This window comes from Cinclus cinclus, chromosome 5, assembly GCF_963662255.1.
Source record: "Cinclus cinclus chromosome 5, bCinCin1.1, whole genome shotgun sequence".
Lineage (NCBI taxonomy): Eukaryota > Metazoa > Chordata > Aves > Passeriformes > Cinclidae > Cinclus > Cinclus cinclus.
This window is the reverse complement of record NC_085050.1, coordinates 10,540,097-10,566,684: the sequence shown is the minus strand read 5'-3', so window position 1 is coordinate 10,566,684 and position 26,588 is coordinate 10,540,097. Positions and strand designations below refer to the sequence as shown.

The following is a 26,588-nucleotide window of genomic DNA, read 5'->3' as shown; positions in this document are numbered from 1 at the left end:
CTACTACCTGTAACTCTACCTCATTAATTTTCTATAATTGCATAACTTGCCTTGGTCTATATATAGTTAGTGTTTTTTCAAGAAGTGCTCATTTGGGGTAAAGGTTTCAATGACTGTAAAAGAGTAGGAAAGTTGTGCAGACAGATCCTCCCTTGTCCTGTGTACCTCCTTACCCTGGCAGGCTGCTGGAAGCTGTTGTGCTGTTCCCATTGGTTTGCTCAGGTTTAGCGATCCGTGATGTGAAGATTGGAGGGCAAGAAGTGTTGGAAGGCAGGGTTGTGAAGAAAAAAGCCAGAACCGTGTACTTTGGGACACCCCATTGCATGGTAAATGGAGAAGTAAGACATTGCTTGACCAGACTGAAAACAGATCATAAGTGGATACTAGGTGACCAGGCACTAGTCTGAGGCTTTAGAAGAGCAGAAGTGCATCTCTCATCTACAGCTTCAGTTCTAACCAATTCCTGCTGGAAAACAAATGAGATGAAATTTCCTGAAGATCACAGCCTTGGGCACTCATCATAAGTATAGCTCGTTGATGAGAATGGCTAGAGTAAATACAGAGGAATTCAGATAAAATCCAAACGACAGGACTAAAGAAAAATCTATCTGGCGTCTTTATGAAATCATTTAGAGACATGTGAAAGCTCACTGAGGAAAAGGGTGTAAATAGCAGTAGGCGTGTAATGGCTACATGAGTCATGTCCTTTGTGGATGCTTTGGCTGGTGGTCTGGCTGCATCTTCCTGACCCTGAAGTAGTTTGTTCCCAAGAAATGGGATTGCAGGATGCCTCACCTCAGTGACTGGAGGGAGCAGTGATGCTTGCAGCTACTCGTGCTCTACTCCCATTTCTTTTGCTTCCTCCTGATCATGCCAAGTGGAGTCTTGCTGCCAGACTCAGCCTCTAGCTTCAGTAAGGCTTCATTTTTCTGCTTTGCTGCAAAATAATACTTGGATCCTTGGATGCCCATCTTCCTGAACAGTGGCTTCCTGCAGAGGATTCATTCTTTAGCTGAATTTATATAAACTTTCTTTGTTGTTTGAATTCAGCATGCAGTATTCATTCCATTCTTGTCACCTTTAGAAAATGATGTTTTTTTCCCTGCAATTCCTCTGTTAATGTGAATGATGTTATCCCTGGGAGGCTCTGCTTTATAGCTGGCCAAGAATGAATAATTAGCTGTGGGCACAAGTACATTTCACTTCTGGCCTTGGATCATTGTTGCTAGGCAAGTCTATTGCTTTGTTCCTAAAGCAGTCATGCCACCTCATTGCAGGAGCTTTTTCTGGGATAAATTTCTGTGTTACACAACAGTTCCTCTGAAAGAAGCATATAGGAAATTTGTTAAGCCATATTACAATTAAAAATAACTCCTGCAGGAGAGGGACAGCTCTTAAATATGTTCATCTTTCCTGATGCTTTTAAAAACAAAAACTATTGATTTCTTTCTTCCCTTTCAGGTTGTTGATAATGTTAATTGTGTCACTGTGAGGAACTTCAAATTATGGAGAGTTTGGCAGTGGCAGGTGGTACATCTATGCTCAGCATGAACACCATTGCCCCTGCTCTGGAGGGAGAGCAAGACAAGAACTTGGAGAGGGAAGAAACAGAGCGGGGAATGTGCAGGTGTGACTGCAAACAGGTGGGGAGCAACGCTGCCATCGGCACTCTCAGGGGTGCAGCTGGAACAGACACATTGCAAGAACAAACGGGTAAGACCTCAAGCAATACATCCTGGTGCCTCTGTTCCCAACTTCTCCTTTGCTTGAATTACTGTTTTTTAAATGGTGCACAAGCTGAGAACTGCCATGTGTTTTTCACAGAATCATAGACCCAGGCGGGCTTTTATTGAAATGCAACAAGCAGCTATGTTTCCTCCAAAGAAACACTGCATAGATTGAACAATCTACACTGAAATTCACATGTATTATCTTTTAGCAAGATAAGAGCAGATAAAAATTATGAGAAGTGAAGAGCCAGGGTACTGAAATATAAGTTCTTTTTCTAGAACTTTTTGCTGTATCTGTGAGATTCAGAAGCCAAGTTTCTATTTAATAATTTTTTAAAGTTCCTTTTTCATCAGAGATGTGTACTGCCTTTGTGCAAAAGAAAACCTACTTTGTGGGCTAAAATCATGCAAGTCAGAAGGATCTTTTGGGTAGAGGAGTGGAGTGACATAGGTATGTGGCAATGGCCAGGCTTTTCATTTACAGTAGGCTCAAGAGCTTTCTTAATGTGAAAGTACTTCAAACAATCACGGAAAAAGACTATTTCATTTAAAAGTACATGTCCTGTAACTTGCACAATGTCTTTCTGTTCACAACTGCAATGTTTCTGACATCAAGGACCAGTTACAAGCATCCCAGGGCAGTATAAATTGCTTTTTACCTTTCCAAGAAGTATGCAAGACATACCACCAAGTAGGAGTTCATATTAAGCTTTTGAACCTAGTTATAGTACTTTAAACAGTTTAAGCATATTCAAACTGTATTTATAGTAACTTTTACCCTTTACTCAAATTTCTCAGCAAACTATTATTTTAAATTAAACTGATGAGTAATTCAAATGCTTTCTGATAACCTTTTGCTTTTTCTTAAAAGTTACAGAAACGGATGCCAATGTCTTGACAACTACCATTCAATGAAAGTTAGTTTTTAATATCAATATAATAGTGATAATAGTTTACATACCAAAAACATATGATAATTTACTGTCCTTGTCAATTATTAAATGATTATCAAAATGATAACATGCTGTCAAAGTTTTGACAACATATGTTTTTATAATTGTGTCCAAAACCAGTAAAAGTAGAACTACAGGTAAGTCTGGTCCCAGAAGCTTTAGTGAACTTAAATTTAGAATGCTTCCTAAACACAGTCAGCCTACACTGCATTGAGATTACTGTCAAATTTCTATTTAAAAACAAAAAACATAGTTCATATTAAGAAAATAAATAAAACCTCAACCCCAATGCTTCTGTCAAACCAAAGCAAACCCAACCAAAACCCTACAGAGCTAAAGTGTTTGGCATTTCAATTTCTAATTTTAATATGTACTAGTAATAGGCCTTAAAGGCAATGGTTTTAGTGCTTACATTCTTTATGAGGTGGGAAAACTCTTTTATGTATCCTTATTTATTTGTATGACTTTGTCCATGCAGCCCTCATAGATGCACTTGAAGAAACATGCAAAATGCTTGGAAATTACCATTTCCTGTATATTACAGGCTTTTTTTAAAAGCAGAGCTTCACTGGATAATGTCTTGGGATATATTAAAATTGCCTCAGAAATTTTCTACTAAAAATGAAAGATCTATTTCTCTTGCTTTTATTCTTAGAAATATGAAGCCTTGTCTTCACTGATGTTTGCCCAGGGAGCCTTGAGAAAATGGAAATGGTTGTAGTGGGTGTTTTATCAGCATAAATATATATAGTTCTCCAAAGGACAGGAAGAAATATGGGCTAAAGTAAAAAAACAGACTACTATTAATACAAAACATCCCTATTTGTGATATTTTCCTGAAACTTAAAATAATTTGATTTTATAGTACCCTCTCACAAGTATTGCATACACATGTAACAGAAAAAGAGAAGAGTTATTTTTCTCCATGTACTAACTGGTACATGGCACAGCAATTTATACCACTGAAGCATCAGTGGGAGCCATTTTTAGTGCAGATGCAAGGGAAGAGACAATTAGGTCTGACCCTTGCTCCCTCCCAAATGAGAATTCTGTTTCCTGAGGGTTTGTCCTTCCTTCCACCAGTTCTCCATCTTGAAATGGAGAATTTCACATCAAAACGATGCAATAAAGATTTAATTTCCCTCTCCACCCCAGGTGCAAAGAAATATTCTGCAGATATGTTTTGTGGGGTTTTGGAATTATATAGCAGGAAGAGGAGAAAATATTTAATCTCTCTCAGAAGTTATCTGATTCATCAAATGCTTTGAGAGCATGGGGTATTTTATTGGGTTTTTTTCAGTGTGATTTATATGACTTAGAAAAGGCACATAACCATTCTTTTAATTTATGATAATAGAGTGTTCTCCAAATGAAAAATGCATGAATGTCAGTTCAAGGACCCTTCCCAGTCAGGCAGAGAATTTTCCAACTGGTAAGGCATTTTTCCCTCATCCTATCTTTATATTATAATGCTTTTCTCATTGCTTACTTTTTATTTTTGAGATAATTCAACTATGTCAACATTTGCAGTCATCACTCCTGTAAGGTTTATAATGTATTTCATGGTAGCTGTGAAGTGACCAATTTGTACATAAAATATGTTGAGAATTTCTCATAAAAAGAGGGAGCAACTGCTATTAAAGCCAGAAATAACTTGTGTACTATTTTGTATACTGGTTACAAAAAAAAAGAAAAAAAAATAGTGAGAAGCAAATAAAAAGTTCATAGTTTATTTTACAAATGCCTTTCAGTCCTTCAAATATCTTATTTTTTTAAGTCTGTGGCCTTTGCAAGTACCTATTTTTATTGTTTTTAATGCTGCATTTTCAGTGAAGTGTCAACTGAGTGCAGTTTTATAGTAAGTGGGTTCAGTAGGCTTCACCTCTGGAGAGCTCAAGGCAGGCACTGTGAATTGAGGGTCTTGGCACATTTCCCTTCTTGTGCCATCAAAACCAACACTGAGCTGTTCCCTGCTGTCTGGCTTGACCTGACAAATCACATCAGGACAGCCTTCCTCAGGCATATGGTTATTTCTAGTAAAATTATTAGTGCTTTATGTACGTGCTTGTCTTGCTGTGTACAGAATTTGGGTTCTTTGTAACTGGAGGTATGGGTCAGGGCTCACAGAAGCAGACAGGAGATTATAACGGGGTTTTAGACCCTATTTCATCTCCATAAGGCATTATTATAGGATTGTTTTTTACCTAAGTGTCTGTATTTCTATTTTAATTTAATGTAATTATTTCATTAACATTAACCTTCTGTAAAAGTTAGATTGTGTCTACCATTATGTATTTACCTCAGAACCAATTTGATTATGTAAAATGAATGTATACATGCTTAAGTTAATCTTCTCTTGTGCCAGTATGTTTTATGTTTTCTGGTAAAATGAAAAGGTCAATAATTCTGCTCTAGCAGTGATCTGAACAGCATTCAGAGACTCTAGTTTGTGTTCTTTCTACTGGCAATTGATGATATGACCACAGCTTAAAGGAAGAGGCTTTGTAATTCAGTAACACAGGTTTATATTTCTGAGCTACCCTTCTTGACCTTAAAGTAATGAGTAATTTAGGTGCAAGTCATGGTAAAACTCCTGGAGACATGCATAGGAAGCCCTCTGAAAACAGATCAAGATACAGCATATTAGACTAGAATGTGAAAAGCATCTATTATACCAGATTAAAATATGAAACTCAGGGGAGGTGGAATATTTTAGTATGCACAACAGTCCCATATTGCTGGAAGTGTGACCTAGTTGCATACTTTGCAATTGGAATTTTTCCTGCCTGGGTATTATTGGCTTATATGTGCCCATCTTGGTGTCTGAAAACATATGATTTACTGTTACTGAGCTAAATTAATGAATTAATGTGGGATAAAAGCAGCTTTATCAAATATCCTCTTTATGTGAAAGAATCTGGCTGGAGCTGAAGTCCTAGCTGTAGTAAAAGGTTCTCGTGAACAGATGCCAAGAGCTTGGGAATAGGTATCCAGCTGCTTTCAGATGTTCTGGGAAAATCATCTAAGTGAGCTTTTACAATATTTGATTTATAAAAACTTTCTGAAGTAGTGGGGGTGACATGTCAGATAGCTATCAATTTAAGATTAGCATGAAGGGTTGTAACACACTGAACTATCTGTTGTTGTTCAGGGCTTTTTTGGTGATGACAGTATCTGTTTATTTTTTTTTATATGCTCAGATTATTTGGAAATCTGGGCATGTTTGCAATGCCCAGAGCTGTCTAAATTAACAAATGATCAATCTACTTGCCTTTTTTATTTTTTTCCTTTTCATTCTCCATCCATAAGTATCTGTTGTCTCTCAAAATTGTTTCATGCTAGGCTCCTATGTCTACAGGTTAATAAAAACATAAAAGAAACATGCACTAGATCAGTGTTCTGTGTGTTATCTCTGAAGCTGAAAAAAATATACCTTCATGTGTATTCTATGATTTCGAGGCATTTTCTGGTTCTCCAAAGCTGATTCACAAAGCTTGTAGTAATGAAATGGATATCCTCCTCCAGATATCTCCTTGAAGTTAACAATGGTAAAAAGAAAGAGTGGATGTCCTGATCCCAAGCTCCAAAGACAGCTCAGAGGGCAGCTCCGTCTTCTGGAAAATGACAGCAAGGAGGTGATGACTGTCTTCAGTGTAAGTCAACTGCTTGGAAATTATTTTATTTATTCAGATAATGTCCCCTGTGCCACTGAAATGGTCTGCAAGATATTTGGGTCCTATTTCCATCTACATGCTGGGTGCTTGAATTTGAGTGACCAGTTTCCTGTGGCCCAAAAACTTTTAGGGACTTTATAAATATTGAGGTATTGAAAAAGGCTGGAACATTAAATTGATGTAAAATAAATAAGCCCACCTTAATAAGTAATTTAATGAGTTTATTTAAATTTTTTTCTGCTTTCATTTACAAGGGAAATAATAAGGATTTGATTTATTTAAACTTGCCCTTGTATTGACTCATCATTTCAGTTTCTAGATGCTTGGAGCAATTTGGCATGCTAATTTCCTCAAAGCTCACTGCTAAGCCAAAGAGGAAGTCTGAAAGAGAATAGCCTAAGCACTGGACTTCCTAGGGCTACATGGCCATAACTTTAAGTAGCATAAAATTGTTGGCCAAATTTTATTGCTATCTTTAATTTTTTTGTGTACGGGAAACCTGTCTTCTACAACCAATGAGGTTTACTTTGAACAAAGGTTAGTTTCCACCTCCCTCTTAAAAAAAAAAAAAAATCAGAATTGTATCACTTAACCTCTGGTATGTTGCTTTTTTTTGGTCTGTGCTATGGGTTCCAGCTTCCTTCACTAGAAAACCAAGCTACTGAAATCTTGTTATGGTTTGGACAAATACAGACACAGGTTTCTACACCATTTTCCTTTCACATGTTGTGACCACCCCACCACCTCTGTGGCTGTGAAAACAGTCTGTACTTCTGCTTCTCTGCTCTGGATTTAGAGGGAGATGGAGGAAGGAAGATAGGATTGGGAGGCAAAGGAAAAGAGCAAACAGATGGACTAACGAGATCTGTGGCCTTATTAGCAACAGACTGGAAAAGACTTTGAAAGAAACAAGATTGATAACATTAAGTTTCATTAGAATGTTGTTTTGATATTTGGCAGTGCATGAAGCCCCTGAGGTTGATATACTTTGGCATGTGCTGGCAATTTATTAATAGATTTCAGGCTCTCATTAATATGTAATTCAGTGTAGAAAGGTTCATACTGATGATCAAAGCAGTTATGAGACATGCCTGCTGAAGAAGCCTAGGTTGGACTTTTATATTTTAATGGGTTCAGGTTGTATGAATTGAAAATATGGATATTAAACAGAATTAATTCACAGATATTTTAAAATTGTGCTGTAGCAGTCATAAAATCAGTGGATCAGCTCCATCTTGCTCAGATTATAGAAAGTTTGAGGACAATTTCTTCCCTGTTGCCTTGAGTTAGAATCAATGTTTTGATCAGTCCTTCAATTTTTTCAAGCTGCATTTCAATTTTAATGTGATGGAAGCAAGGAAACAGTAGCTTCATACCTGTTAGTTTTCCATTTGATTTATTCTCTGAGACAGCAAGTCAGATACTTGTCTCATAAATCACACAGTTCTTCATATTTCTCTGAAAGGCAATGGCCAGCATTGCTGGGGAGCCCACTTGTTAAGCTACAAACGGGAGTGCAACCAGACTATATTACCCCCTCTCTGTCTAGAATCCATCAAAATGTGTTTTTCTTTCACTTATTTGAAGGTTTATGTAGATGTTCCTTTTAGCATTTCTGAAATAGCTTAAAATCCATCATTGCCGCTTACAATGATCATTGCTTATCTTTGTTAAAAGTGTAATTTAATGCTATTCCAGCAATGTGAATCAGTATAAATTAGGATAGAAAGATCTTACTGCGTCTTTAAGAAAAGAAAAATAGTACTTCAGTATATTTGTTTTAACCAAAAAAGAGTGAACTGGGAAATAACTATTCAATATCTCTTCTGGATAAAGACTGTGAATACCAGGAAGTAGGTTCAAAGTTGCATCAAAGGAGATGCATTTCTGTGTGTGCACAGAGCTCTGAGGGTAATCTATACCAGGAGGCTGTAGAACCTAAAAATTTACAGTGATCAAGTGAGAAATTTCAAGTTAAAAAAAAACCCAAACTAGCTCCTTCCCACTATTTAATATTAATGCCCACATGTCTGGCAAAAACAGTTCCCAAGCTATAAACCATTCTTTGCAGAGGATATTCTTGGAAACATCTACTATGTGCTTGCCTGTATATATACATTTGACTGTATGGTGATACATATGACTATACATAGACATTTCTGAACTGGACAAACCAGCAGTCTCACTTGGAGTGGTCTTTATTTTCTCTGTAAATTATCCTCACTGAAACTGTCGGTACAATTGCTAAGCAAGAGTCAGATTAAAATTTGGCTCTCTGCATAGGGTTGTAGGGGTATATTAAAGAAAAGATATCTCCTACAGATATAATCCTGAATTATTTTTTTCAATCCTTCTTAATGCATAGTATTTTAGCATAAGAGTTATCTAGTGACAAATTGTGCTTAAATTTGTTGTAATTGTAAATAAAATTTTGCTTTTGATTTTTAGGAGCTTTCTGCCAGACTCCTGTCTATTCACAGTGATCAAGATTTAATAGTGGTGACATTTAAAACTTTTGAAGAAATATGGAAGTTTCTAACCTACTACTCACTGGGTAAAGTTGTTTCACCATACAATAGTTCAGTATGTTAATTTGTATTCAATTGCACGGTTTATGGGAAATTGTTGAACACTATTTTGTGATTTATATACTGTACACTAAGTAATAATAGAGTAGTCTCTAATTCTCTGAAAGTTTGTATTTTTGTGTAATCCTGTAAAACAGCAAAGAAAACAAATTGGATTTTCTTTTTCCTAGGTTTTATAAATCATTGCATGGAGAATTTATTCCTAGACCAGTCTTTCTGGCTATATTCCCAAGAGGAGGAAGATACAGGCATCGAAGTCTGTATAAATGAAAAATCATTAAATTTGATGTACAAAAGTCTGCTACTACAGGAAGGTAAGTGAGATTGTACATACTAAGGCTGGGTTCAGGGAATCATTTTTCTTTAAAACCCCCAAATCAGACATTAAGACCTATTCAAATACTTCATGAAGTTGAAGTTTAAATTTACTCACTCCAAATGCACATTGTAAGGAGAAAATAAAGGAACAAACACAGAATAGGTTCAGTGAGATCATGAAGGGACTGAAGAAATTCATGTGCGCCTGTTACATAAATGAACACCAGAAGGATTAGGGAGCGAGGTACATTCCAACTTGCTTGGTATTATTGAAGGCTCTGGAGATGTGCAAGAGAAGGATTATAAACAGCTGCCAGGCTCATGTGCTTCTCCTAAACAGCATCACCTGGTACTGCTAGAGACAGGATGACAGCATAGGTGGATGATTTGATCTGCAATAGGAATATGCAGAATTGCAGCAAAGGCTCTTTGTGCTTCATTAAGACATCTCTGCTTTTTCTCTGCTTTTTTAAAAATTATTTTTTTATTATTCTTAAGGCTTATATGTCACTAAAACATTAAATAAAACGATCTCTGCCCCACTGCTTTCATTTTAGGATCTTTTTTTGTATTATATCCTGATAATACAATACGGAAGATGATGGTTACAGAAAATGAAACAAATTATTTTGAGGCTGGGGCTATTACTGAAGATGTAACAGGTGGATCTGTGGATAGTGACAGGCCTTTGGGGTCTAATGCTTCTCTGGAGCCATTGGAGCCTTTCCATCAGTAGGTACCTGACTCTACCTACCTATTTCATGTACATCTGATTCATCTGTCTGCTTAGAGATGCCTCCACCTGGGGCAGGGAAAAACAGCATGACTTTCTCAGTTTGGTTTGTTTTCCTGAAGTAGCAGTACTTTTACTATAATATTAATCAAAACATAAGTGTGTCTGAAGTGTATGGGCAGTGCTGAAATTGAAAGCTAATTGTGGGAGAGATGCATCCATTTTCATATGTATTTGAAATATGACTGGTATTGTCACAACATTTAGTGAAGTGTTCTATACACTAACTTCAATTTCTTTTTCTGCTTTCAGATGGTTTCTTAAAGGGTATTCAAATCCTGTTGATTTTCCATATAAAAGTGAATCTAAATCCATCAGGAAAGTTGGTAAGAACCTTCATTCAAAGATCTATGTTAGAATAATCCCAAATTTACTCTATGCTTTTGCTAGAACAGATTCTAAAAAGTTCAGTAACATTTTGTCCATTGTATTAGAGTGGGGAAACAGCTTTCAAAATTAGTTTACTGTAAAATTAGTATAAATTGGTCTAAGATTAAACTCTAAAGAGTCAAACTCTAAAGTCTTATATTTCCCCTTTTTCTTCCTAAATATTACATAAGGTATCACAGAGTAATTGAGTTGAGGATGCCTCAGAAAATGCACCAATGTAATTGTGGATCTTCCACATGTATGCTTCTTTATCTCGTACTGCCAGAGAAATAAAACTTACACAGATGGTTTGAGGTTAGGAGAGCAAATATGGCTTATTTTCTTCCATGATGTCAATTTAAATACTGTACTGATTGGTATATACCCATATTTATCCCATAGGGATAATTTTAGTTGGTTCAAAAGTGGTTCAAATGCTTCACTCTGGCCCAAGTTCGGAGCTCTTTGTAAGAGGGAAAGTAAGGACTTAAAAAACTTTATTTTTCTTTTTTTTTTTTTTTTTGCTGCTCCATGATGAAATCTCATAGAATTGTGAGAATATTTTAGGCTTTGCTTTCTAATAGCTGGGAAATGAGGATTTTTATGCTATTTACAGATCTAATCATCAAACCAAACCAATGAGGTTTGGATGCTTTATAACTTGTCACAGCAGATATTCAACTCACTGGTTCCAGGAATGCTTTTTGCTAAATATATTCTGCTGCGTTGCTATTCTATTGAGTGAATTTCTATTGTTAAATGACTTTATCTGCAAATATTACTTATCTCCCTATTATGCAGCAATGGGATCCTGTCTAGCTGTGACGAATTATGAAAGTATTGTGTTGGAAGAGCTGAGTTTCCAGGAAGGGGACAAAATTGAAATCCTTGGTTACTTCATTGAATGCATGGAATGGTTTCTTGGAAAACATGTGCTTAGTGGCCAAATAGGTTTTGTAAAGACGGGTCATGTTAAACTGGACTTAACTAAAAATAAGTAAGTAATACATATTTATATCTCATAAACAAAAAGCACCTAGTCTCTTCATCTCAGCTTTAAAATACTGAACATTAAACTCAGGATGTGATTTTTGTTTTTGTTGTTGTTTTTGAGGTATTTTTGCATTTTGGGGTTTTTTTTGGTTTTTTTTTTTTTGATTGGTTGGTTTGGGGGTTTTTGTTGTCGTTTTAATGTAAATTGTCATAGCATTTATCAGTCAAAACTGCAAAAAAAATGGAATATGAAGTCTTCTTAAATGTTGCAAGATATTATTAGTCTGTAGTTTCTTTGTGGGAAAAGAGGTTGCTGGACTTATTATGTTGGTTTGGTTTCTATTCTTTGGCTCACAAGATCCAAGCAGCTTTACCCTTGCAGAAGGTTTTCTTGCTGATCTCTCAAGATCTATGTTAAAGCATCCAAGTTCTGTTTGTTTGTTTTGTTTTTTTTTTCTAGTATCCTCAGTTATATGCCTTAACTTACTTCTAATGGGACCTTTGCAAGTAGCTGCTAATAATGCAGACTGAAACCTCTAAAAAGGGTGTATTTCATCATCTATTGGCACCATATAAATAGGCTGCTCTTATTAATATGCCTGAACTGTTTGCATGCTGAAACAAGGAATTCTTAAATGCTGCTTGCAGCTCTATTTCATATGTAACTTAAAGCTGATATTAGAAAATCAATACCATAAAGTCCTTCAAGATGCATGCTTCTAATAAATACTCTCATAAAAGACTATACTATGACACTGACATAAAGCTTATTCTGATATGGCAGAAACTGTTAGCTGTAAGCAGAGTTTCTATCAGTTCTATTTGCATATTTTATAGATTGACCAAAAATAATTTTGAACACAACACAACCTGTAATGTAAAGATTATATTAGTTTCTCGAACAAATTTATATTTGACTGATGGAGTGAGCTCCTTAAGCCAAATCTGCTTTCAGGCACCTTCAAAGTTACTCCTTTCCTTGCTAGACCACAAGATCTGGATTTTCTTGAAGCAGAAGAGCTATCTTTTTTTTCAAAAGAAAAGAATTTGGAAGAAGTAGTACATTTGTTGAAACAAACCTCCATCACAGATGTTTGCTCTGTGTACAGAATAGGTAAGTATAAGTTTACTTTTTACTACACAAAATACCTGTGTAATTCCTATACCCCTGTTAGAAAATTATTTTTTCAAAGACATCCCACCATTTACACCTGTTTTGAAATATCGTGGTATTCAATTGGATCTTTGATATGGCATATAAAAAAATCCTTTACATTATTTTTGCTATTTTTCTGCTGTTTCAAGACTTTTCCCGGCAGAGGATTTGTAAGTCTTTTGTCTCTTCTTCTTTTTCCTGAGTGAATTTAAACAACAAGCTTTTAAAAGTTCTCAAATTGAGCTGTACAGATCTCCAAGCTTTTACATGTCTGAATAATAAATTACAATTTCATATGGCTGCATTATAAAAAGCAGTATGTTCACCCAAACACTGCTGGCTCTTTGTCTCAGGACAGCTAGCACAGCATGATAATTACTGACAGTGAATGCAAACACACACCTCTTCATGCTTGATTTAATTTTTGAAGGTATAGAAAAGTAGCAAAATCTAGCCAAAGAAACATCTCTGATACAGCTGTTATCTCTCTGTGCTGTGCATAAGCAATTGGGATAACTGGGGTTTCACCTTTATAGACGTACTGTGAGGCAGGGTGATGTAATAGTCTTACTGAACTGAAGAGAGGCAGTGATTTCTTGCTCCACCACAGGCTGTTGGTGGGGCATATGCTTGTCCAATATCTGCCAAAACCTCATCTCCATTAGTGCCATCCTGAGAGACAGGCCCACAGGCTCCAGGTTGAAAGGAGTTGCTGTGTAGGTTGGAGCTGGGTGCGTTGGTTTAATTCTGCAACTCAGAGCGTGTGTGTGTGAGTGTGAACAGTAACTAGGGCATGTCACATCTGCCCTGGCAATGTGCAAAATGCCTCCACATCTCACCTCCTGTGCACTAATAAAAATCCTGGGAGCAACAGCTCAAACCTCTAACACATGCCATGGGCTTAATGGACACACTGCTATTTTTGCCTTTGTGCATTTTTCACTGCATCTCCTCCCTAATCTTTTAAGTAGTGCCATCTTTTGCATCTTCCCCAGCTCATAGTACCATCTTTACCACTTTTCTCTTAATCAGCTCCGTTGATTCTCATAACTCAACTTACCCAGAGCAAGCATTTTCAATATTCACTTGGTATTTTGCTGTGTGATCTGACTACATGGATTTTCAATTCCTCTATCTACATCAATCTACTGAGAAGTATTTACTTATGAGCACTTCTCTGATTAGATATTTAGAGCATTAAGTTGCAACTACTGTAAACATCTGTGGCTTTCGTCCACTGAAATCAGGAAAGCATTTATAAAAGGAAGATACAGAAGTAAACAATCAGTGAGAGGTCATTCTCAAAGGCTAGTAAAGTAGCTTTCCACCAGCTTAAATAGAGCTTAAACAGGTCTGTGAGCCTCTGCTTTTGTATATATCTTTCATATCCTCAGTACCATTCTATTGCATCAAGGGTATGAAGGACAGTGAAAACATTCCTGAAATGCAGTATGACAACAGAAATATCTACTACACAAAAGAGTAATTCTTAAATGCTCTAGAGATGTGCTGTGTTTAAATGCAAAGTTAGATCTATAGTTATGTCTGCAGAATTAAGATAAATCTTCTAAAATAAGAATGATTTTTTTTTTTCACCCACCTACTATTGGAATGGCTACAAAAGTCTGACAGTTATTTACCCAACCAACACTAAATAACTTCCCTTCCCACCCTCTTTCCCCATTACCCTGGGAGTGACACTAAAAATATATTAAGAGCTCCTTGTTAGCTCATTTTAGCAGTGGGTTGTGGAGAATGGTCATATGTTTGCTTCCCACTTGTATTTTAATGCAGCAGAAATGCCTCCCTCCTGCAGGACAGGTTTGCTTTAATTCTGACTGTGATATGCTCCCCACGTCAATGAGCAGTGGTAGCTGCTCCATGATAGCCATGTAAAAGCAGTGAATTGTGTCAGCAGGAGGGTAAGTCCCTGTTAGTTTTGGGTCTAAGAATATTTCTTTCCTTCTAAATTTCCAGGATGTATCAAATTCTTCTCACATAAGGCTATATTCAGTTGATAATTCTTTATTTTAGGAGACTTGAAACTGAAAATTAACCAAGATACTATAGGTAATATGATTATTTTTTTTCTTTCTTACAGATGAATTAGAAGAACCTGAATTTCAGAAAGCACATGAATGTGGTAATACTTGATACACATACAATTTTTGCATAGAATTAATGAGACTTCTGATATTTTTGGTGTCTTTGCCAGCTATTCTCTTTCTAAGGTCTCTTCACGCGCCAATTTTCTTCTCTCGTTGTTTGCTTTCTGAGATTTTGCTTTAACCCTTTCTTACTAGTTCTTCTGTAAGACATTGTGGGTTTTCACTGATACCAAATATCTTTCTTGGGACTTGCTATCCAACTGTAAATTGTATGAGTTTCAGACCCTCCACATTGTTTATCAAGGCAGAATACTGCTTATGGAGCACCTGGAAACTGCTGAGTTTGAATTCCAGCAGATTTTTTTTCTTTGTCTATTAGAAAGCTTCATCCCAGAAATAGATTTCCCAAAGGAGATATTTTGTTGAGGATGCAGAATTATTTCCCTTTGGCATTTTGTTGCAAAGCTGTCACTATCATTACTCATATTGTACTACATTTTCCTAAACAACAATTTTTACACTTATGATTCTGCTGCAGTTTCAGAAATGAGATTCTAAGGGAATTGAGATCTAAATCTGTAACCTCAACAAGCTCCTGTTGATCTGTAGCTGAAAACTTAAGAACTGACTATCACTGTATACTCCAGCCTTAATCCCTGCCCTATTAACTGGGCTGGAAAACAGTGGGAGGACTAAGAATTGATGGCATATCTGTCTTTATTATACCTGTGAAGTATTCAATGATGATGTCACTAGGAGAATTTAAATCAATGGCCACATCAGTTGCCACAAATTAGTAATTTTGTGAAAGATAATCTGTGCCATCAGAAAATCAGGGCTGATATTTGATTGATAGGGGAAATCTTATTGTACAAAACACAGGCCTGGCTGGCCAGCACAGGACAGGAGAACAGAACATTTGCAGGCACCCATGTGAGACTTCACCAGTTCAAATAGCACAGTCCTTGCCCTGGCTGACCTTCCTTAACGTGCTGTCACGACATAGGCATACCCTTACTCTACTTGAATGGTTGAATTGCCATTTCTCTCACACCTTAAATCCGACCAGCATCCGTGCCTTGACCCTGGGCCCTTTACCCAGCCTCCAATTCAGACCTTGGATCTTCTTAGATCTCTTTAGAAATCTTACCAGCTAGTCTGAATTGCATTTTTTGGCAAGTTTCTCGTTCACATACACATGGAGAGAACAGAGAATATACACTGACTGTGCTTTCGTGAGTATACACAGACAACAGGCAGTTTGAATTAATGCTGGGCTTCATCTGGATTAGTGTTGGATCAGGCCCAGGGCCTGGCTAGACAAGTGTACTGATCACTAACCTGCTTACATGTGGCAAGTTCTGTTTATTCCCACTCCTCCAGTCTCCCACACTTCATCCTCCTTGCTATTTTTTACACCTTTGGCTTGTCTCCTAGACATACTTTTAAGAAATCACAGTATGCTTGCATAATGTTTTTGTAACAGCATCTTCACTGAAAAATGTTGGTCTATCAAAGGTCTTTGTGTGCATGCATACAGGAAGTTGTGACCTGTAATTTATTTTTAAATTTCAGAAATCCCATGCTCACCTTCTAGCTCAGGATCCACTAGCAAGAATGGCAAGATAGAAGAATTGCTGAAGAACTTCAAGAATTTGGAGGCAACTCAAGCTGAAGACCCAGCTGCTGAAGGGAAGGAATCTGCTGGCTCTTCAAAGACTGAAATACTGCCTCTACCTGAAGGGCCTTGTTTCCACATATGTCAAGAAGATAGTCAAGCATCTGACATCTTTGAGCCATTGTTACTCTTCTTAAGTAGGAAAGAGTATGAGAGCAACTTCAAAATCCTGTATGATTTTTCTTCTTCATTTACCAACTGCATGTTTTATGGCTTTTCAGAAGAAGAAGAACTGGTTAGTTTTTTAAGTTTAGCAAGGGAAGCAGCAAAGAAAGCAGGCCTGTCCTGGGCACTAGCAAGGCTGTGCTTTCTCTTAGGCAGGCTCAGTGTCAAAAAGCTGAAGTTTTCCCAAGCACGGGTGTATTTTGAGGAAGCATTGAGAGCAGTAGCTGGAGGGTTTAGTGATTTGTACTTTGTGATTGCTCTTTATACAAATCTAACAGTCATCTACTTGACCCAGAAGAACAAAGAGAAGTGTATTCATATTTTTGACAAGGCTGCATCTCTTCTCATGGGAATTCCCAACTACATTTGCAGTGCTGACCTGGAGTCAGACATACTGAAGTATGCTCTGAACAGGACAGTTTTGAGCCAGAACAAACATGCAGAGGCAAGGGCATGCTTTCTGCTGGCAAAACATTACAGTGCACGCAAACAACACCAAGAGGCACTGCCATTCTTGGAAAGGTTTCAGCTCTTGCTCAATGGCCTGGGTTTACAAAACAGTTTAGCCAACAACTGTTACTTCAAGCTGGCAGAGTCCTACCACGAAAAGTGTTTGCCACACATTGTATTAAGTTGCATAAAGGTTACCTCTCCCCAGATCTCCAGTACCTTAAAGGATTCCCTGAAAAGGATTGATTTAGTCATCAAAAATGCTCCCAAACTATATGGCCTGAGAAAAGTCAGACAAATATTCCCATCCCAAATTGTGCCTTACCTCATACAAGCACTTTCTTCTGTGTTTACTAATGAGGAGGAAGGGCTATGCAGCACTATCTATCTCAGCTTAGCAAAGTTGTACAGCCATCACAAACAGTATGGGAAAGCCATTGCTTACATGATGAAAGCACTGGACTCTGCTTCTGCTAAGCCAGAGGAAACTGTCAACTATTTGGTTTCACTTGCTTGGCTCTACATTCTTTACAAGCAATATGATGTGGCATTAGCCATTCTAAATGCTGTTGTAGGCTCCTCATGGAGCAGTCCTCAGCAACTCGGCATTGCTTATAACATGCTTGCCATTGCTTTGAAAAGGACAAAAAACACAAAAGAAGCTGCTGAGAGCTACTACAAAGCGCTGTGTCTATCAGAAGAGACTGAAATGACCCATAACCAAGCCATAGCCCTGGCTAATTTTGGGGCACTCTGCTTGCATGCAGCAGCCAGCAAGCTGGCAGAACATTACTTTGTCAGAGCAGTTAAGCTATTCTCCAAGCTTCCAATTATGGACTGTGGTCAAGACTTTATCCAAGTCCTCCTTCAGCTGGGATGTTATTATGTTGGTGGAACTAAAAGAGAGAAAGGAAGGTTTTACTATGAATGGGCTTTTTTAGTTGCAATGGAGACAAGTCATCTGGAGGGTAAGTATATCTTTTATAAGTCACAAAACATATTCTGTTTGGGAATATACATACAACATACATGTGTATGTTGCATCTCTATTTAGAAGATGCATCTATTACTGTGTAATTCTTCCTATTGTGATTGAGGCAGCTTATGCAGGTAAGGTGGCTCTTACTATTTTATTTTAGAAGTGGAGTTTGAAATAACCTCTAGCCTTTGCTAACTTTGGGGGTGAATGAAATGGCAGTGGGATATTCTTGTTATGGTTTCTATATTTTTCATAGTCTATGCTGTAATGTGTGAAGTGGTGAAAATGGATAATTTTAAAATTAATTAGCTTTCATTTTAAAACAGAGTTTCATGTTTGTATTTCTAACATGTACTCCTAGGTCAACTACAAGCAATTAAACTGCTGTGTCAGTTCTACAGTAAAGTTTCTCCCAGTGAGACTCAGTGTGTCATCTACAATGAATATCAACTATCTTTAGCCAGAAAGATGTCCAACAAAAATCTGGAGGGGCAAATTTTGGAAACTATTAGTCAGCTTTATTTGTCCTTAGGAACAGAAAGGTAAGATATGCTGAATGACTTTTCTGTCATTCTGATTTTAACTTTTCCATCCTGCAAAGGATTTCAATTTGTGCAAAAGCTGAATATGACTGATTTTTTTTTCTCTCTCCTTCTGTAGTACACTTTATCAGAATTGAGAAGTCCAGTGCTAATAGAGGATTTTCTTGTTTCTTTTTAAGTAACTATAATCTCTCAAGGGAGACAAGATGTTCTGCAAGGATCAGCACTACTTCAAAACCCAATTCATTTTTAAAATCTATGTAAATACATTTTAAACCTATTGTTTGTTATGCAGCTCTTCATGACTGCTATATCAGGTGTTTTGTTTTCAATGATTATTGCAAGACTTTTTTTTTAAAGACACCAAGGTACCTATTTCAAACAGGTCAGGTGTTATATTGCCTCCATGTAAGCGTTCCTCTTTGAGGAAGGGCTTTTTTCGAAACTTACGTAAGTATGAAGGCAACGTGCAAACCCCCATGGTTTTACTTCTCTACAATTTCTATATTGCTCTTATTTTCCAAATATCAATTTTTTGCTGTGATCTTTTGAAACAAGAGACTGCACAAGTTAAATTATAGTCTCAAGGGCTGAGGAAAGTTAATTTTCTCTAAGAATGTTTAAAGTGTGTTTTTAAGGCTGCTTTGTCTGAGTTTTTTTTTTTCCTTGCTGTACTTTGAGGAATTACTTTAGATTCAGATATTTTCAAGCTTGCCTAAGTAAGGATGCAAAAAAAATTCTCAGTCATGGAAAGAGAACAGATGCCTATTTTATCTTTAAGTGGCTGTAGCCTGAGCATCTAACGTGCTTAGCAGGTCACCCGATTTATTTTGCTTTGTTAGGGCTTTTTACTGGTAATAGCTGGTCACCATCTTTTGGAGAGACTTGAGACTAAGGAGTTGGTTAAGATTTCAAGCTGCCTGGAATTTGCAGAAAAACTTCACTAGCTGAAGCTGCTGCTTTGTGTGCTTGTAATACATGGAATTTGTATGTCCCAGGAGCCTGGCTCCAAGATACTGATTGTATAACCTCAGCATGCTACCAGATAATAGCACAAACTCAATATGATATTAGACCACAGTATCCCAGTACTCTTTGCGTTAGCTGCCCTGAGTAACAAGGAAACTCATCTCTTCTGATGCCATAACTATGCAGGTCACATTCTATTTTAATATGCTTGTGTCTTGTGCTCAGAAGAAGATGCATTTGGTCAAGGTGATGGGAGTTTAGCACAATATGGAGAAAGATTTCAGATGTCTGGGGTTTCTATGTCTGGTATAGAGCACCATAACATTAATAAATCTGGCAATTTAAGTGCTTCTAGAACTGATCATAACATGTGCCATTCTTCTCTGCCCTACAAATCTCCTCCCAGTTTCTTCTTTTTTTCGACAATTGCTGATTAGTCTGAATTTCACTTAAGTCAGATGTCTAGATGATTTTTTAAAAAAGTGATTTCTTTGACATTTTTAGGAAAAATCTATAAATGATAGAGTTAAAGATGAGGAAAGACTTTTCTACTTTGCACAAGTTTGAGGTAGAGGAAGGACACATATAAACCATCCTGAAATAATATAACAGGAAAAAATGTACGAATAACAAATATAATAATATATATAATGTATCATATCATTATATTATATCATTATATAATGATATAATAGGTAACAATCTAACAGGAAACAGAGATGGTACAAATTAGAGGAAAATTAAAATCCTTTAGTTACTCGTGGAATAATATAACTGAGAAATTATAATTGTACCCTAAATAGGGGAAACAGAATAATATTTCTTGCTATGAAGAACACAGTTTGCAATTCTGAAGAACCCTTCTGCGATTAGCACTTTTCTCTGTTTCAGGGCCTACAGGTCAGCGCTGGAATATACCAAAAGAAGCCTTGGGATATTTATAGATCTCCAGAAGAAAGAGAAGGAGGCATATGCTTGGCTCCGGGCAGGAAAAATATATTATGTTCTGAGGCAGAATGAGCTTGTGGATCTTTATATTCAGGTACATTGTCAACACTTATAGGAGTGCACATGGTATCAGTGTTTGCAGGCAGCATGGTAAGAGTAATTAATTGGGTATAAAAATTCCATATATTTTGCCAATTGATGTTCTGATCATTTAGCACCACCGTTCATGTAATGTTCAGCAAGTGAAGGGAAAGTCTCAGCATTTTCCACTGGTTTTCCATTTTAATCTGTTGCTTGATTCTGGAAGGATTTGGGGCAGTGACCTTTCTTAGTTCCTATTAATTCTGTGTGTTTCTTCCACACCATTTATGAGCTCTACAGCACCACAGAAATTACGTGACACATGCATGCTTCATATTGGTGGGTAACAGAATAATCACCTTAGTATGTTGGCTTGTGGGTCAGATTCCCAGGAAAACAGAGTAGCTTCTTTAGGAAGCATTTCCAAAGCATCTGAATCCTTCCTTCTGTGGCCATGCCTAGTATGACACAGAGCCAGCTGGCTGTTGTCTTTCCACCTGTGAGAGCAGAGGCCTGTGTCCCATACACCTCTGTACTCAAGTAGAAAGAAGGACTTGTATTAACTGAATTCAATTTGAAAACTAAAGAAGACAAAGCCAGAGAAAGATTCTTAACCTTGCCTTATGTAAAAGGCACATTTTCATTACTATATTCTCTGTCAATAACTGAGGATCCTGCAATTCTTGCTTTGCATGCTGTCTTCCATTAAATTATTTTTGCTAAGAAAACATGTATTTATCCATGAGAATAGTATAGTGAACCTGCATTTATATACAGAAATCAGTACACAGACTTCTAAATCTGCCATTAGCAATATCTAACTTGGAATTTGAAATTATTTCTATGATGTGTTTGAACTAATTCAAATTTACTATGTGGCAGCTATCAAATACAGTGTTGTTTTTAAAATGTCATGTGCTGACAAAGATAGCAGGATACTATTGCCAGAAAAAGGAAACCAGGTTTTTGTTTCTTCCTCAGCACTTGCCACTGGCTTGTTCAAAGACAGGGTAGTAAAAAAGGAGCATGTTCACATCAAATATAGCCTTTTTCATCATTATAATAGGAGAGATAATAAAATGATCTTTCCAAAACCGCTAATACTTATGATTTTTTAACCACAGAGTAAAAAAGATTTAATTTCCTTCTTTCCTTCACTGTTCCTTGTTTTCTTTTCAGGTTGCTCAGGATGCTGCTCTTTGCACAGGAGATCCAAATTTGGGAATGGAATTGTTTGAAGCTGCCGGAGACATATTTTTCAATGGTACTTGGGAAAAGGAGAAAGCAGTGACTTTCTACAGGGTTTGTGCAGTTTTTCTGCTGCCTTGATAGTTATGTACCTTGTACCATAGCAGGTATTCTACAAATGCTGAACTAAAAGTTGAACCTCTCAGCAAACTGTTTATAACCTGATGTGTACTTGTCACTATGTTAGTAGATATCACCTGTTGCAAATCCACTTCTGGTTGCAAGAATTTTTATATGCAAAGAGAAAAATGAAACCAGAAATTACCTCTTTGATATAAATGAGAGCCTGTCAGTGTACATCTTGGGGTTCAGCTACACCTAAGCTGATGTTGTGTGTTTCAGGACAGGGCTCTCCCACTTGCTATTCAGACTGGCAACAAAACCACTGAACTCAGATTATGCAATAAATTGGTGGAATTGCTGATGAATCTGAAGGCTTATGAGGAAAGTCTGGAATATGCAAGAGTAGCTCTTGTCCTCAGTGTAAATTTAGGTAAGAACAATTTCCTTTATAGCTGAGTATGAGTGATACCTCTAAAAATACAACAGAACTCTAAAGTTTTCTTCCCTTGCATTCAGACATTTCTTGCCAGGATTTCATAACACTACTATAATTGCTATTTTTTGCTTCTAGTCAAGAATGAGCAATTTGTTGCTTCCTCTTCCAACTTAGGATCAAATGGAAAACCTTTGGTAAAGTACTGACTCAAACCTGGAAGTTTAGGTCCAAACTGAGTGTTCTTCTAAGTGCTAAGACACAATATTCATGAATAATATAGTCCTAAGAGGCTTTTGAGTGTCATATACTCCCAGATTTGCCCACAGCCTTGATTGTAAACCAACATAAGATAGAAAAATCAAAAATTATTATTCTTCAAATTTGGGAGCTGTTCAACTGATTAAGAACTTTCTTAACCCTCTGTACAAGCACAGACAGGTAATTTTGATCAGTCTGAAAATAATATTTTTGTAGTAATTTTCATGTCAAATATATATTGGGATGGGCAAGGGAGTCTTTATTCCCATTAACTTTCTTTCTTTCATTTCTTTCATAAGAATCTATTTGTAATCTTTTTAAGTATGCACAGTGTGTGTGTTTATTATAATATATACATGAGAGATGGATGTAGTTATTTCTTAAAATCCTGCACACTGTCAAATCTTATGGGAGAGGAAATTCAGAAATTCCATAGGAATTTTCTTGAATGGCAGGTTTTTAGCATGTATCTCTTAAGCAAATATGTTCTTATTCAGTAAAAGCTCAGCAAATTCAATACAGAATTTTTCTAAAACTAGCATGGATTTGAGTACTCCATCTTTTTTTTTTTTTTTTTTTGTATCCTGACTCATATGTTATCTCATTAGGAAATCAGCTAAATGAAAGAATAGCTTACCATCGCCTGGCAGCCATCCATCACCATTTGGGTCACTGTGAACTAGCTGAGCACTTCTATTTAAAGGCCTTGTCCCTCTGTTCCTCTCCTCTGGAGTTTGAGGAGGAAACACTCTATTATGTCAAAGTGTACCTGATTTTAGGAGATATCATATTCTATGACCTTAAGGTAAGAAATTTTAATAACTTTTTAGCAAATTTTTGTAATGAGTAATATTTCATAGAATCAGATTTTGCCATTTTCTGGTTTTGTGTGTTTGCAATGCAAACAGTAAAGTGGGAAAACCTCAAAAGCTCAGAATCTATATTATTCTTGTTAGACATTCACAAACCTGAGCTCTGCAGTCCTCTTGCACTGGTTGCACTATCTTTGAGCCTCTTATTTCAGGATCCCTTTGATGCAGCTGGCTATTACCACTTGGCACTCGCTGCTGCCATGGACCTGGGCAATAAAAAAGCTCAACTGAAGATTTACACCAGACTTGCTGTTATCTACCATAACTTCCTCGTGGATCGGGAACTGTCTCTCTTCTTCTACCAAAAGGCAAGAACCTTTGCAACAGAGCTGAATGTAAGGAGAATTAATTTAGCTCCTCATCGGTGTTACAAGAGTTCATAAGCATTTTTGGAAAATGCAGCTCAACTACTGCAGAAGTACCTAAGGAAATACTGTGCTGGCTTTGTAGGAGGATGCAGGCTGCATTCAATGACTCATTTTCTGTGTGCTCTTCATCCCAGACTAAATTACCAGTTTATATGACAGTGAACTACATTTCATTGTCTTTAAGAAATGCAGTCTTGTACTTCTTGTTTAAGGATCAGTATGTGAGCTAAAACCAAATCCTAAGTCTCTTTTTTAAACTACAATTTTCTTTGCTATATCTTTCTGCCTTGATGGATACTGGAAAATGATTAATGATAGATACAATGAAAAATATTTAATAAAGTGTTACAGAAGAAAAAACACTCAGTATGAATTGTGGCTTTCTTCTCCTGACCTAGCTTTAGTACTCTTTTTGACATCAAGTAAATGCATTTGTGTAAGCATGTTAGACGGGCATGACAATTGGTTTGACCCAGCTCCCCAGACACCACTCCTCATTTTCTGTCAAATTCATCTCCTGCAGTACTTATGGGCACTAGTTAAGATTTATCTTCTAATTCAAGAAAGCTTACATACTGTAATAAGAACTAACTGGTTTGTAGATGTGAAGGCTCTCATAATATGCGAGTAGCAGTTTTCTGGATTTCAGTGGTCATGTGAAGGCCCTCCTTCCCTATTTTCAAAGACAATTTAAGTGCCCTTTTCAGAAGTGTCACTATTGCCTGCAATGACTTATTACAGCTTTTCCTACTGTGTTACATAGAATTAAATATTTTTCAGAAAAATGTATTATTTCTCTTCAGTTACAAAAAAAATCTAGGTTGTTAATTTTGATACTTATAAATCTTTGTGTCTCAGAATATTTTCTTACTGAAGCTATGGTAGAAATTACATATTAGATCAGATTCATTTTGAGATTATGCCTTTTCATTCTCCTAAGAATTCTCTACTGGAACTTCTGATTTATTTTATATTTAAGGGATATTTCAAAGACTGGAACTACAGATGTTTTTGGAAGTTGCACATAGTGTCAGAAACCAGATGGGGCTGTTGGCTACATATTATGTTGGTTTATATTGTCAAGTCTGGGGAAAGGTAAAAAACACACCCTAATTTATTTTTTTTTCCAGACCGCTATAGCTATTTAATCTCATTGCCTTGTTTTTTTTTTTTTGCCTAAGAATCTTTCTTTTCCTAAAATCTATCATACAGAGCATGCTCTAAAGTCTTTCTATACATACATTCAGGTATCTGATTTTTGTTGTCTTATTGACTTTTAGAATACTTTGTCAGTTTTACTTATTTCCTACAGGGAGAGGGGAAAAAATATATATATTACATGTCTATGTCTGTAAAGATATAGATCTAGATATAACTGAAATACTCTCTAAGGAAAGGGGAAGTGCACCTTGTTCCTTGGCCTTCCCTTGGTCTATATAACAGACAATTGCCTCTATCATGGTAACTGTAACCTTTTAATTACCTTGAAGCAGTGTGATGACTTAGGTAGTCAAGGTAAGTCACTATGGTCCTGCTCTTAGCTCAAGGTCCAGAAAGCAAACTAACATTTCAGTGCTACACCTCTGAGATTAAAAACTTTATATCTGCTATTTCCAGAAGACTCTATACAATAAGCATTTTTGTTTGCTTATTTTATCTTCTGACACTGTAAATTTGAAATTTTTAGTGTAAGGGTGTCTTAGGAATGACTTGATGGCAGACTCAAACTGGTGTCATATTGTCCCATTAAGCATGGGAAGTTAAGTATCCCACATGCTCTTCATTGTGTTGACCTGAAAACTCAACAGAAGTCCTGTACGATCTCTGCAGAGCTGAGAAGACTGTGGATGGTGCTCTATGAACTTGTTTTTCAGTGCTTGACATTCTATTTTCCATTACATTTGGTTTTCAGACTAGCTAAATTTATAATCTCTTGCTGATTCTGATTGCTGCAATCATAGGCTATCTCTGTATTCTGGGAAGGGAAGCTGCACTTTATCTGGAATTCAATTCTGCTGATAAGGCCTATCTTCTTTCTTGCATGGCTACTTCATCTTGTTGCCTTGATTCCTCAGAATTTTTGCTTTCATACTAATCTAGTTCTACATTATTAATTTACCCTTTAGTCTCAAATTCTGCTTAAGCAGTGTATAGTACATGGAATTTCTTGACCTTTCCCTTGAGGCCAGTAGAACAGCAGTATATAAAAAAATCTATCTGATTTTTGGAAAGGCAGGATCTGAATTCTCTCCTTGCTCCAGTGACATGGAAATTCTGTTTTGCTACTGCATGTGGTTAAAGTATATCACAGGCTGAGGATTTCAAAGAATTGTATTCCTATTATATATATAAATGGCATGTTTAATTTTTAAAAGCTGCCTCAAAACATGTTAGATCTTTAAATACATATTTTTCTCCAGGGAGCACAACATTATTTTATGATTCTGAGGTAACAAATACAATCAATGCACTTAAACAGAAAATCTGTAATTTACAAGTTCTGTGAGAAACTGAATTTGGATAAAATGATTACACTGCTAAGTCCTGTTCATCCAGTCAGAAGTGGTAGGATTCATCTTCCCTGCAGACACCTGTTGTATGTCCCTAGTCTCTTTTAGCATCAGACAGTGGTCTGCAGTGTAGATCAAGCTGCAATGTAGCATCCAGAGGTGCATGAGGTGAATATTACCTGATGAGCTTCCTGGAAAAAGTCTTTATTGAATGGAACTCTGATTATCATAAAACTGTTTCCCCATAGCTGTTATGTAAATGATCAGTTTTGGCCAGCTAACTGCTAGAACATTCTTCCAGCATAATGAAGCAAAAAGGCTGAACTGCATGGAGTCTAG

At 36.7% G+C, this 26,588-nt stretch overlaps 1 protein-coding gene across 1 annotated transcript; it reads left to right on the top strand.

The window, feature by feature from the left end:
- Positions 1 to 1,505: 1,505 nt before the first annotated feature.
- SH3TC1 (SH3 domain and tetratricopeptide repeats 1) lies at positions 1,506 to 23,754 on the top strand. The gene is made up of 17 exons (XM_062493359.1): positions 1,506 to 1,713; positions 4,041 to 4,115; positions 6,209 to 6,336; positions 8,806 to 8,911; positions 9,116 to 9,259; positions 9,821 to 9,995; positions 10,309 to 10,382; positions 11,227 to 11,422; positions 12,405 to 12,532; positions 14,676 to 14,717; positions 16,258 to 17,943; positions 18,316 to 18,496; positions 20,339 to 20,507; positions 21,674 to 21,796; positions 22,085 to 22,235; positions 23,108 to 23,304; positions 23,524 to 23,754. Exons 1-17 carry the CDS (start codon positions 1,506 to 1,508, stop codon positions 23,752 to 23,754), a joined length of 4,014 nt encoding a protein of 1,337 aa, XP_062349343.1.
- The last annotated feature ends 2,834 nt before the right edge of the window (positions 23,755 to 26,588 follow it).